The sequence below is a fragment of the Schistocerca americana genome, chromosome 1, assembly GCF_021461395.2.
Source record: "Schistocerca americana isolate TAMUIC-IGC-003095 chromosome 1, iqSchAmer2.1, whole genome shotgun sequence".
Classification (NCBI taxonomy): Eukaryota; Metazoa; Arthropoda; class Insecta; order Orthoptera; family Acrididae; genus Schistocerca; species Schistocerca americana.
In genome coordinates, this window is record NC_060119.1 from 1,143,106,906 (window position 1) to 1,143,121,086 (window position 14,181).

General features: G+C 40.6%; 1 protein-coding gene and 1 pseudogene across 1 annotated transcript in view; both read left to right on the forward strand.

The window, feature by feature from the left end:
* The window catches only part of LOC124597293 (delta and Notch-like epidermal growth factor-related receptor), a 576,119-nt gene extending 568,445 nt beyond the window's left edge, over window positions 1–7,674 (forward strand). Inside the window, exon 14 of the mRNA XM_047135929.1 lies at window positions 6,829–7,674. Within this exon, the coding sequence (XP_046991885.1) occupies window positions 6,829–6,970 (142 nt within the window). The 3' untranslated portion in view covers window positions 6,971–7,674. The remainder of the gene's footprint in view (window positions 1–6,828) is intronic.
* Window positions 3,559–3,676, forward strand: LOC124556248 (annotated as a pseudogene).
* Window positions 7,675–14,181: the final 6,507 nt, after the last annotated feature.

Genomic DNA, 14,181 nt, shown 5'->3' on the forward strand with positions numbered 1-14,181 from the left:
AAAGTATTTGTATGGAGTGTAGCCATGTATGGAAGTGAAACATGGACGATAAATAGTTTGGACAAGAAGAGAATAGAAGCTTTTGAAATGTGGTGCTACAGAAGAATGCTGAAGATTAGATGGGTGGATCACATAACTAATGAGGAAGTGTTGAATAGGATTGGGGAGAAGTTTGTGGCACAACTTGACCAGAAGAAGGGATCGGTTGGTAGGACATGTTCTGAGGCATCAAGGGATCTCCAATTGAGTATTGGATGGCAGCGTGGAGGGTAAAAATCGTAGAGGGAGACCAAGAGATGAATACACTAAGCAGATTCAGAAGGATGTAGGTTGCAGTAGGTACTGGGAGATGAAGAGGCTTGCACAGGATAGAGTAGCATGGAGAGCTGCATCAAACCAGTCTCAGGACTGAAGACCACAACAACAACAACAACAAAATATGAATAACGCTGTAAGAGTCACCCCTCTCCATGTTGGAAAACGAAACGGCAGTAAATATATTTTCGTATTGTTACATCTAACTACGACGTCAATTAAAATAACCGTACATTAGTATCTGTCAGCCGTCTCCTCACAGCAAAAAATGTAGTAAAAGTATTAAATTGCAAATGGTACTCTCGTTCCATATAAACAGTTACAATTCCCATTCGACTAGTGGCCAGGAATTGTAAAACTCACTAATTACATGTCATTTGTTGCCACACCATCTCGACGATGCAGATTAACTGTTATGCGTTTCATCTGTGAAACCACTGTAGCTATTGATGTCAATAAGAGGATGTGGCTCCAACGTAGTGATGTGCCATCCCACTTTGGTACTAATGCCCATGAGCACATTAAGAACAGATGCACTTAGTGTTGCGTCGGAGGGAAAGCTATGCCTCACGGCTGCATAATAAACCACTTGTAGATTTTTCGCTGTGGGTTTAGATAAAGTCGTTGATAAATGCAACATCAAAAGAAACAGAAGAGAAACAAACAGGTAGCGAAGTAGATGGCTGTTTGATTGTACGACACACTACACCGATGCTTCAAAGAGTGTTGCAAAGTTCTGTGCACCGTTGTAATGCATGCAGCAAACCTGGTGGTCGTCATGGACAGTTGTAATGAGGTTAAGATGGTGGTATAAGGTTTAATTCGTTTATGTCGCTGAGAGAACTGAATACATATTTAAGAAATCTGCTCGGATTATGAGCAGAGTCGTTGGATCGTGTTGTCGCAACGTTTTGGCAATTTTCCTAATAGTCACCTCATGGTGAAGTGTCGTGTACGTATCCAGTTCGTTTGTTTATAGCCGCGGGACCAGAGATTTTTCTTTCATGGGCACGACAGGTGTGTCAGTCGCATGGTTCCGATGAAGGTTTCGTGGCAATGCTTTTTTTTTGGCGGGGGGGGGGGGGGGGGGGGGGGAGGAGGCATGGCGGCAGACAGAGACGTGGAGGGGGATCCAGGCGTGAAGTCCTGGTATTGTCCGTCTATTCAGTTACCTGACTCCACCGGTTTCACATAGAGGCGTTTCTGGCTTACTTTTTACAACGCTCGATCCAATGCACCCGCCGCCCCAGTTGTCAAAATCGTCAAATTCTCTTGCGTGAACTACCTCCTTGATGTCTGTATTCCAAACCCCCATGGCGCTGTATAGCATAGCACAAATATGTGGCCTTCGTTGATGCTGTGATCTGTGGCTGCAGATTTGTCGGTTAGGCTGAGGTGAACGCTCCTCACATGCTCCAAGCAGTGCTGTGCGACGCATCGCTGCATCCTGGCCGATGTACTGCTTTTCACACCCACAACTAGTGCTGTGGAAGACAGGTGCCCATAGCCTGAAGCCCATTCTTTATTTTAATTGTTGACCGGAAAATAGTTTCATTGTGTGTTTCTCCACTAGCGTGGCACTCTTGGCCCTTCATGTGTAGATGTAAAGGACATAGATGTAGATTATTTTTGATGCTGACGTCTATGGTGTATTTCTTGGATGTAATCTGTAAATTGTGCACAAAATGATTCAGGTCATTTCCTAAGGATGTGAGAGGAAAACGTTCTATGTTTCTGTTTATCTGAATGAGGCCTTGAGACTTTAATCTCGACCATGATCATCAGCTGGAATCTGTAATAATTTGTTTCTGTTGACTGTGTCAAAAACTTATTTTGAGTTAAAGTAAGGTATTATTGAATTTTCTTCTATTTTCTAGCAGAAATTTCAATGAAAAATTTAAATTTGGACTGTTACTTTTTATTTTAGTGTAAAGTACAACTGATGAAGTTAAAACATGGCTGGTGAAAGGACAGAGCCTTAGGGAACACCTTCAGTGGAGGGAAAGGGTATAGTAACTGGTGCTTTGTTTCAGACACGTCCACTGAACAACACAATTAAAGCCTCACTTTTTTGACACACCTGTAACTGTCCCCCAGTGAGACACATGTTTCAAGTTTGGCTCAAAGATGCTTACAATCGTCCTCTGTAATGGTTCAAAACCGTGCCGCTCTGAGACGTCACCCTCGGTCTCAGGGACACTTCATACAGGAATGTATCGATGCTTGTGGAGAAAAGGTCACAGCTCGGAAGTTTATCTGACGTGAAAGGTAGATTAATGATGTCGTATTGCCACCAAATATCACCACAATTCTGCCCAACGCGATCGTAGACATGTGGGATCCACGTCACACACCCACTCCAAACTGCATATCATCCATCCTTCTGATGCCTCTGCCATTGGGTGAGAACCGTTACACCCTGCCTCGAAATCATGCATTTCTCTTACGAATCGTCGAGGAAAACAATTCATGCATACCAACACTCAGAATCGACATGAAAAATTCCCATAAAGTGGTATAAAGGGTGTCAGTGAAACCATCCATTCCCATGTTTCTCATACATCTAGGTGTCGGAAACTAGATTGTGCGACTGCAACCCTCTGAGCGTGATCCTACCCACATGGAGTGTAGCGCTACCGCAATTTTTGATCTGGTAAACAGGATGGGAACCTCTAGGGACCGCTGAAAAGAAATTTCAATCTCGTCCTAAGTAGCAAGGGCTGTGTGGGCTTTTGGAACCCTACAGTTCCGCGTCCTTGTGTGGCGTGATCACATGCACGTTGGCATGTGCGTGCATAAAACGGCAGAGCATCCCCCTATGACCCCCAGTTGGACAACAGCCTCGGTGCCATCTACGCACGTTTGCTGAGCACGTTAAAGATGACCTGTCAGAGGCTTCGACACCCATTCAAAACAGTGGTGCCTCGAAGCTATTCTTGCGTCTGAGTGCAGGCTACCTCTTCGACACACCTTAGATATGACACGCCCACGGTGGCTTCGAGTAGAATTGTAACGAAATTTGGTGACAATGTGACATCATAAACCCACCTTGCAGCTCACTTGAACTTCTGAACTGCGGTCTTTTTTAAGGGCTGTACGACTGTCTAAAAGTCTTTTTTATCAGGACCAGGCAGAAGACCAAGTTGAAATTTATGTCAAAAACTTGGGTCTTTGGCCTCTTGGCTGTATAATAAGCGTTATCTTTTAAGTCAGTCCGGTTACAAGATACGGCTATTTGTGCGAGGCAACGGCCTTGCCATAGTGGATACACTGGTTCCCGTCAGATCACCGTAGTTAAGCGCTGTCGGGCGTGGCCGGCACTTGCGTGGGTGACCATCTGGGCCGCCATGCACTGTTGTCATTTTTCGGGGTGCACTCAGCCTCGTGATGCCAATTGAGGAGCTACCGACCTAACAGTAGCGGCTCCGGTCAAGGAAAACCATCATAACGACCGGGAGAGCGGTGTGCTGACCACACGCCCCTCATATCCGCCTCCTCAGCTGAGGATGATACGGCGGTCGGATGGTCTCGATGGGCCACTTGTGGCCTGAAGTCGGAGTGCTATTTGTGCGACATGTTTTGATACTCACAAACTCTCTGATCAAAATCTACACGGTATTCTGCCAGTGACCTAGTATCTTGAAATTCCGCAAGAAACAAAGGTTCACACTGCGACCTAAGGAAAAAGTCCGAAAATTGCTAATCTGTATTTACATCGGACAATTTTTTAAAAAAAATTGCTACCACACTGTCTGTTCATCCATCTGTTAAGGCACCTTTTGCTTAGGGAAGGGTAGACGTATCGAGTTGAATTTTTTGTCACAAACCAAGGTCTGTGGTTGATTTGCAGTCTAATAAACGTTAGCTCCTAAGACAATGAAATCAAAGATGTGGCCATTTATGTCCCATACTTTGATACTCGCAAACTCACTCATTAAGCCCTAAACGGTACGTCTTGTTGACCTGGAATCAAGAAAAGCAAGGTTTTATAGTACAACCAAAGGAACAAATCCAAGACCTACTAACTTGGAATTGCACTGAAGAGCCGAAGAAACTAGCACATGTGCCTAATATCGTGTAGGGCCCCCGGGATTACGCAGAAGTGCTGCAACATGTAGTGTCATGAGCTTGACTAACGCGCGAAGTAGTGCTGGAGCGAATTGACACAATCAATCCTGCAGGGCTGTCCGTAATTCTGTAAGTGTACATGGGGGTGGAGATCTGTTCTGAACAGCACGTTACAAGGCATTCCAGATATGCTCAATAATATTAATTTCTGGGGAGTGTGGTGGCCAGAGGGAGTATTTAAAATCAGAAGAGTGTTCTTGGAGCCACTACGTAGCATTAGTGGACGTGTGGGGTATCACATTATGCTGCTGGAATTGCCCAAATCCGTCGGAATGCACAATGGGCATGAATGGATGCAGGTGATCAGACGGAATGCTTACGTACGTGTCACATGTCAGAGTCGTATCAGAGCTCCCATATCACTGCAACTTCACACGCCCCAGACCGTTACAGAGCCTCCACCAGCTTGAACAATGTCCTGCTGACATGCAGAGTCCACGGATTCATGAGGTTGTCTCCATCCGCTCAATACAATTTGAAACGACACTCGTCTGACCAGGCAACTTGTTTCCAGTCATGAACAGTCCAATATTGGTACTGATGGGCCAAAACGAGGCATAAAGCTTCGTGTCGTGCAGTTATCAAGGGTACACAAGTGGGCCTTTGACTCTGAAGGTCCATATCGATGATGTTTCATTGAATGGTTTGTACACTGACAATTGTTGATTGTCCACCATTGAAATCTGCAGCAATTTGCAGAAGGGTTGCACTTCTGTCACGATGGGAGATTCTCTTCAGTCGTCGTTGGTCCCGTCCTTGCAGGATTTTTTCCGGCCGCAGTTATGTAGGAGATTTGATGTTTTACTGGATTCCTGAAATTCACGGTACACTTCTGAAATGATTTTACGATTAAATTCCCACTTCATCGCTACCTCGGAGATGCTGTGTCCCATCGTTCGTGCGCCGTCTATAACACGACGTTGAAACTCACTTAAATCTTGCTAACCTGCCATTGTAGCAGCATTAACCGATTTAACAACTGCGCCAGACGCTTGTTGCCTTCTACAGGCGTTGCTGACCTCAGAGCGGTATTCTGCCTGTTTACATATCTCTCTTTATTTGAATATGCATGCCTGTATTAGTTTCTTTGGCACTTCATCAGTCCAACCGCTGTTAAGCCCCATTTTACTCTGGAACGTGTTGCCGTATCAAGTTGAAATTTACATCACATACGTAGAAATATAATCCCTTGGTGGTGTAAAAATGTTGAGCTTCTAAGTCAGTGCAGTTAAAAGATATGATCATTTACGTCACACATTCTGATACTCGCAAACTCAGCGCTTAAAACTTATAGGGTACTTCACCTTGATGTAGAATCATCGAATTTGGCAAGAAGAAGGGTTTGACAGTAGAAGTATGGTAAATGAATCAGAAAATTGTGAATTTGTAATTAGATCACATTAAAAAAATATTTTCTCATTTGTTTTCCGACTTAAAACTTGAAATTCAAACATTCTCGAAAGTTTCCAGAACAAGATTTTCACTCTGCAGCGGAGTGTGCGCTGATATGAAACTTCCTGGCAGAGTTCGAGTCTCGGCCTGGCACACAGTTTTAATCTGGCAGGAATTTTCATATCAGCGCACACTCCACTGCAGAGTGAAAATCTCTTTCTGGAAACATCCCCCAGGCTGTGGCTAAGCCATGTATCTGCAGTTTCCTTTCTTTCAGGAGTGCTAGTTCTGCAAGGTTCGCAGGAGAGCTTCTGTAAAGTTTGGAAGGTAGGAGACGAGAGACTGGTGGAAGTAAAGCTTTGAGGACAGGGCGTGAGTCGTGTTTGGGTAGCTCAGTTGGTAGAGCACTTGCCCGCGAAAGGCAAAGGTCCCGAGTTCGAGTCTCGGCCTGCCACACAGTTTTAATCTGCCAGGAAGTTTCATTCTCGAAAGTCTTGAAATCCCCCCCCCCCCCCCCCCAGTATCAATGTCAATAACATGCAAAAATTTTCGAGTTCCTCGATTCCTGAAACAGGTGAACTCTCTATTTATATATTTAAGTTTGTACGGAATCCTGAGTGCATGAGTTCAGGTCACAACTCGCCAATTTTTTCGCATATGTCAACATCTTGCTGTTTGAAGCGTCGCGAAGCCAAAAGATGATGTTGAAAGACGGCACGTTTTTTCTGCATTACACAGAGAGGTTGCATGCATCTTTGAGTCAAATTTCAACCTTACACGTCACAGTGGGAGACAGTTACAGGGTTTCGAGAAAGTGATACTTTTTTTTGGCGCATTGTGTATACCATGTTATAATTTCAGCATTCCTCAGAGTTCGATGTCTTGCGCACGCTTCGACATGTCGCGCTGTGACCTGCTGTGTGACGGGCGCAGGACGCCTTTCCTTGGCCGCAGGGGCAGCCGGGCCTCCATGCTGGAGCACGACCGTGAGAGGGAGCGTGACCGCGACCGAGAGCGCGAGAGGGGGAAGGCGGGGCCCGCGGGGGGCGGCGGCCGCTTCCCCGCGCTCGACACCGGCGAGATGTACTACACGCTCGACTTCAGCGACAGCCAGAGCTCGCCGCTCATCCAGTAGAGTATTGGGCCAAAGGCGTTCTGGCTCAGCTGGGCCCACGCGCGCGCGCACACTGGAAGCCAGCCTCAGCAGCAGCCGTATGTTTACGTTTGCATAGTGCTACTCGCAGCAGCGCATGTGTTCCCGAGGAATCGACATACACACGCAGGACGGAGAACAAAATACTAACATTCTGTTACTTTTACTGGCAATCGCAAACTGCCTCCTGTAACGTCAACACGCCCTCAAATTTCACTGTACCAAAACAATATTTTCTGTTTCTTTTCAGATACCAATCAGCACTTGTTACACTTTGTCGTGAATAATGAGTAGCATTAAGTCACTTGGACTCCGCCTTACAAAGTCAGCAGTACTCTTTGTGAGACAATACTCTCGCTATCGGTTTGTCACCACTCGGCTTCTGTCTCTAGAATATTAAAAACTGTAACACAGTATCTGCAGCATTTATAAAGTAAAACATAACACATAGGACTAAGGGTTCTTGTCCATCATTAAAATAGTCTACTTATGCCCCTGTCAGTCCCATTTCAAAAGTCAATATACTAAGAAAATAAGGTCAGAAAGAACGAAATAAAAACTAAAGTTGGTCCTTTATCCATATTACAGGAGACTCTCACAACAGATAGCAAAATTTTTTTAATCTCACAGAATTGGAGTAGTGTAGCCAGCTAATAATTTTGTGAGCTCTAAATGTCAATATAAAAATGAGCTAATTTTTGATGATAGGACTATGTACAAGGGTAGCTCAGTACATAATGCTCTCTTTCTTCAACGATTTTTGCATGAAACGAAATGCTATATACACGCAATAAGAGATACAAAAACTGAGATTAATTTGTCACTTTTCAGTGAAATCATGTTTGTCAACCATTTCTTTCTACCTTGGAAGAAGTTCATGTATATCACTGTAGTTAAAATCATGGTCCTCCATCAAAAACTTGAACCTAAATCTTGCTTGTAGTCATAATTTTCGACAGAAACTCTTTCCCCTCCACATTGAAGCAATATAAAAGATAGGATGGGGATGTTTTCTTTGTGTCTTCATTCTGGTTTGTCAACATTTTCAGTACCCAGCTTGCACAAATCTTACAGGAGTTCAGTTTTTTTCATAATGGCAGTCACACTCCCCTTATCAGTGGATATCTGGTGATAAGATTCATCTGTTACGATCCAGCGGCCATCACAGACACACTTGATGTAGTTGATGCACTTGGTGTTGTGTGACATCATTCCAGTCACTGACCAGCCACTAAGCATCAGACAACTGTGTTTGAGCTTCAGGTCCTCTACAGCAGTGAACCGATCATCTAAGAGTGCAAACACCCACCACATCATCTCTGTCCATCTTCTTCAGTGTTTCATGAATGTGACTGGACGTCTCAGTTCCTGCAGCAGGGAATTTAGTCACAGACTGCAGTTTTACACATACCTTAGCATCTGGTGCTTTCTAAACTTATACATTGATGCCACCTTTTGTTGTAGGAGTGTGTTACTGGAGTGAACTGTAGAAGGTGATTTGGGAAAGTGAACTAAATTAACGATTACTACATTGTCTACTTCATAAAGAAGGGAAAAAAGGCGTCATTGCAACCTGAAGTGCTGATCCTCTCATATGACATATGGTGGATAAATGTGGAGAATACATCAGATACTAGGAACACAAAGAGGCTTTTAGGCTAAGGAATTCTGACAACTCATAGGTAGCTGACCATGTAAAACGAAATAGGTCAACCCTTAAAGGAGAACATGATTTAGAAGTATTACACTTGGGAAAGAATATAAGACTCTCTGGAAGAGTTAGAAATAGATATTCAAGAAAACAGTTTCGACAATCAAATTCACATGAAGCACATAATGAGAGTTTTAAAAGTTTCTGGATATATTTCAATGCAAATGCATAGTAAACTATTGAGTACTACTTGATGCAACAGGGAGACTTTGTGTGAACCTGGACATCAGTATACAATCAGTATCTTTGGAAATAGCGAAGAATATGTACCAAGGGAATGATGTCATGGTTCAGAAGGCAATTGCACATGCATGGTAGTACTTTCAGCAAGTAACAGGTAATGACTATATTAGGAGAAGCATCAAGAGGACACCTGTGGTGCTCACTACCACTAAAGATGGCTAGATACTGTGTGTCACAAGGACAAAAATGGACAATTTTAATTATGACGAGCACCTATGCCTTATGGTCATTTCATTCCATAGTCAAAGTACTAAATTTTCTTTTATGGATGCAAGAAATGTGTTGTTTGAGTTTCTAGCGTTTCCACTATTGTAGAACTGAGAGTTATCAACCTGACGATATATGTATTGTCTCTCACAACATGTTGCTCCTTGTGTAAAGCACAATTAAGGTATCTGAATGCTACTCATCGTTCCTGGAATTGAAACAAGTTTAGAAAAATGATATTATGTATTGTGCCAAACTTTTTACTGTAAGTTTACTGGGAGAAATTTTTTAGTAACTGAGATATTTAAGCAGCAAAATACTTCACAAGAAACATCAGCGATCAAAAAGTCACAAGACATGTTATTCACACAAAAGTCTGAACCACAATTTAACGTAAATGTTTTCGTATTCAACTACACTCTGTAATTTTTGTAAAAATTATATTCTGCCATAAAGAGAAAAGAACAAGAGATGTAAAAAGTGAAGAACCAAATACGTATGTGTAGTTTTATCAATCCATTACACGAAGTGTCTACTGTCCATTTCAATGACATCCTACTGGCAATGCGATCCCTTCAAGATATAACAAAAACTGCAGGAGTTTCTGCTACATGAGACTCAACCTAATCATTGGTGCCTGTAACTGTAGACGAAACGTTGGCAGTTTCTTTTTTGTATCATGACACCAAGTGACACCCATGAAAATTTTATTGAAATAGACTCCACAGTGGAAGCCTACACTCATACAACTAATATTAAAGTAGTTTCCATTTAATTGAGTGCTTGAAATTGTAATATTAATGAATGAAATGCACACTATCTCATGTATAATTTGCTCACTATATCACACCAATCATATCTACAGAAGTACCATTTTTTTCATAATATATACATAATGAATGCCAAATAAAAGGTTCATTCTTTGCCACAAGTTGGGAAAAATCGAGAAGTGACTTCAAAAAATCGAATGGAAACCAGTAATATCATCTTGAAAATGGCAGTTTAGAATTATGAAATATATTTGGAGCTAAAACCTGTAAGATCTGCTAAAACTGAAATCAAGAGAGCATTGTGATCTTCATTTCGATGTAGGCTTCCGATATTCACACTGTGTCATTGGACTTGCCCTTCATATATAATATACTTGTGGAATTTTTTTCCGAACTGCTTCACTGCGATTATTTCAGAGTGTTGTATTAATACTGCATCTTTTTGCACTGGTTGTGAATACTGAGTAAAAGAATTTATCATAGCATATAAAAGAGCTAGATTCATGTTAATATCTCGACATAGGACATAGATACAGATGAAGAAGATTAAGCACAAGAAGAAATGTTGGATGGAAATGCGATTTTGATTCTGTAGCAACTATGAAAACTTGATACTGTTAACGTTACATGAGGCACAATTTCTATGCCTGGACAAATGTAAGTATATAAAATTATGTAAAAACGAATACAAGACAAACATTCATACCTTGGTGAATTTTTCTAAAAATTCCCTAGCAAAAAGCAGCTGCTTGTAGAGACTGCATTGTGGCAACATTATTTGCCTTTTCCACAGTCATGTTTCTGTAAAGTGTTGCAGGGAGAGGTATCCTTGAGGATAAAACTTTATTTCGTAGCACCCAGTACAACTTCACAGCAAGAAAAGTTTTTTGGTAGCTGTATAGAAGAGTAATGAATGCAATGCAATTACTGCTGCAATTAGAATACTATTTCCTGTCTGATATTGACATCTAGAATACAGTCTTTTAATGCGATACCTCTCGGATGGAAACTGAAGCAGTGTTTTGAGACATTAAAGTAGAAATTAATGGGCTTCTTGCAGGCAGGGAATTATCGGAAAGAAAAATACGAAACATGTTAGTGTCAATTTAATGTGACGGGTTTCTCACTACTCAGTTATAAAGTTGGCAATCACGATAGATTTTTAGTGTGAGTAAATATTTGCTATGTGTTTATTCTGATTAACTAAATTCATTAGATAACATCAATACTCATCGTTATCTACAAACAGATATCCGACACACAGACATTACTGCGATATAGTAGGCTTTATGAATTGTAAATAAATTTTACAAGCTTTCTTAATGTGCCACATCAGAAACTCATAAATATAGGAGCATCATAACAACAGTTCACCTTACTTACTTATTTTGCTGTCACAACATTAGAAGGTGGTACATACAGTTCAAATCAAACAAAATTCTTAAGACGTATAATTCTGCAAGGATATTTTGCAAGGCTAATTAGAGTAAATGAAAACTGGCGCTTTGTATTTGCATGTAGCTCAGAAACTAAACTGTTTAGTTAAGTATTTGCTTTATAACAAATATTCGTGAAATTTTATTGTACACCATCAAAATTTGCTCATATTGAGCTCCAACACAATTAATTTATGTCTTGCTTGTATTAAAAAAATACAAAATGTTTGCAGTTTTCATGGCCGCTTGTCGACTTATTGGCTGTTAGCTTCTGTCTTGGGTTCTTTGGCCAGCGTTTGGTTCAAATGGCTCTAAGCACTATGGGACTTAACATCTGAGGTCGTCAGTCCCCACCAGTGTTTGTTTGACGATTTTTTTGACGATTCGCTAGTGGGATGTCTGGGGTGGTCAAAGCTTCACCCCTCCCCCACTCATTGTTGATGTCGAACTGGATTCTAGCCCATGACTGGCAGTTATTATGTACCTATGGCGCCAACGTGTGAGGGTTTTCTCTGGTCATTACATTTCCTCATCTACTTCGTATGCGGTACATTCCTGACATTGCAAATGGGACCTTTTTGCTCTCAACCAATCCGAGACACTCTTTGGTTTTTAACTGGTACGTGGAAACCTCTGGCGAACAGTAGAGCACTTAAAAACGAGCGAAAAAGTTCAGGTATACATAAGATCAATTTTTTTAAATTATCTTTGTTACATTTTTCGCTGTTACATGTTTGTGTGCTTTCTATCTTTTTCCAAATTTCCAGCTCAATTATAAAGATATTTTTCTCTTTTCAAGTGTTGTCTTCTGATGGCTAAATGATATGCTTAAAATGTCTACCCTTAACTTTGACACAATTTCTAAACTCCACATCATGGATTGTCTTACTCGCTCCTGTATTCCAGGTGTCTGCTGTATATCCTGAAACGCAGAGAATATCACTAAGGCGAAGGATCTCATCATTTGCAATAGAACTTGAATACAACATTTTCTTTAACTGCCTCAAAAAACAAAAATTCAATTTATTTAGGTCAAGAGATCCAGGAGGCCAAGATGCTGCTCTACCATCTAACTGTTGATTTGAGAAACGCTGATTTAAAATTTTTCTTGCCTGCAATATACACTAAATGCTAGGACAATAACTAGTATGGAGCAAGTTTCCACTACTGATTGTTATCTTGATACTAAAGGGATTTGTTTGTTTACTGGTACCATGGGAACAACTAAGAAGGTTAGATGTAACACATCCCAGAACAAAGAACATACGAAACGAAAAAATATCTGTGGAATCGAGGAGAAAATGTGATGAAGAAAAGGCAGAAACACAGAAAACATATAACAACAGAATGTATCTGTGATTGAGAAACTAAACAAAATTTACAGCTGAACTCTTTAATTCTTTTTAAGTCCTCTATCAATTCAATTGATGTTTTCCAATTAATAGTTAACATTCTGTATGTAATCTCTGACTGATAGCACCAGCAAAGGAGGCTGTAACTTTGACAACGCCAGCCACTCGTGTTGGTGGAACATCAGGAAAATGGTCAACGAACGTCGTCCAAAAAGCTTGAGACAGAGGCGAACAGGGAATACATCATTTTAAAAAATTATCAGGGATGAAAATTCACATGATGTGTTGCTTATTCGACACACCACAGCTACAGTTTATCAAAAATTATCGTTCTCGGAAGTTACTAGCTTGAGTAATGGATTTGGTGTACTATCGTAACAAATTTTAGTTTCTTCTACTTATATTACACTACTGATGTTATTATTAATACAGAAGTATATTATTTCCAATTTGTTTCACTATAATTCGTGAAAGTTCCATTTAAATAATTCTTCCGTCCGAGGTAGTGAACACATGTGATTTGACTATGTGCTCTCAGATGCAGTTGCTTTCTTATACTTGCCAGAAGTAAGAGGTAAATTACATAGAGCATAGATGCGAATATTCGCCCAGTTCAGGAAAGCACGAGATTCACACAAACGGCGCCTTCTATTAGTCTCGATTGTAGTCCATGTTTCTTAAAGGTCAGTTTTATTTGGCATTTGGCAGTAATTAATGTAACTTTGTAGTTGTTAGATTTGTAGCATCAACCACTTAGAGAGAATTGTTGCTGAAAACGTAGTTCTAGAAACAAATCGTTTTTGAAGTGTTTTTCGAAGAAGTTCAAATGTTAAATTATTTATAGTGGAATTGATTCAGAAGACTTTATCAACACAAATTTAGTGCCAAAGAAGTTTTAATGTTAATGTAGTTGTGCCAAATAAGAAAACATAATCAGTGATCAGCACCAAAAAAGGTGCATTCACTTCAAACAAGGGTTATGGCTGGGGGCAAAGGATCATTTCAGCATGGAGCACGAATTAATCACAGTTTTTTAAGGATAACTGGGAACCTGTTGTAATTTTTTAATAACCTGAAAATTTATCATGATATCCTTATAAATTTATGAAAATCATTTTGTCTTTCTCAGTATATGTAATGCGTAATTTATTACCTGTCTTACTTGTTACCATATACTATATATTCTTTGAAATGCCAGTTCATAAATACAAATATATTTTGCTGTGTCTTATGGTAAAACAATTTAGGCTACTTTGTCTGACACATCTTCATGTACATTTTTATACCTCAGACTGGAATTCGAATGAGATGCTTGTAATTAACCCTGGTTTAACTTTCTCACCACCTACAAAGGTATGTTCACCGCTTAAAATTAAGCATATGTCTGCAGTCCATCCATTACACTTGCAATTATTTATGTAAAGATGATTTCTCTCAATGTGATGGCAATTAATGTAAGATACAAACTAATAAA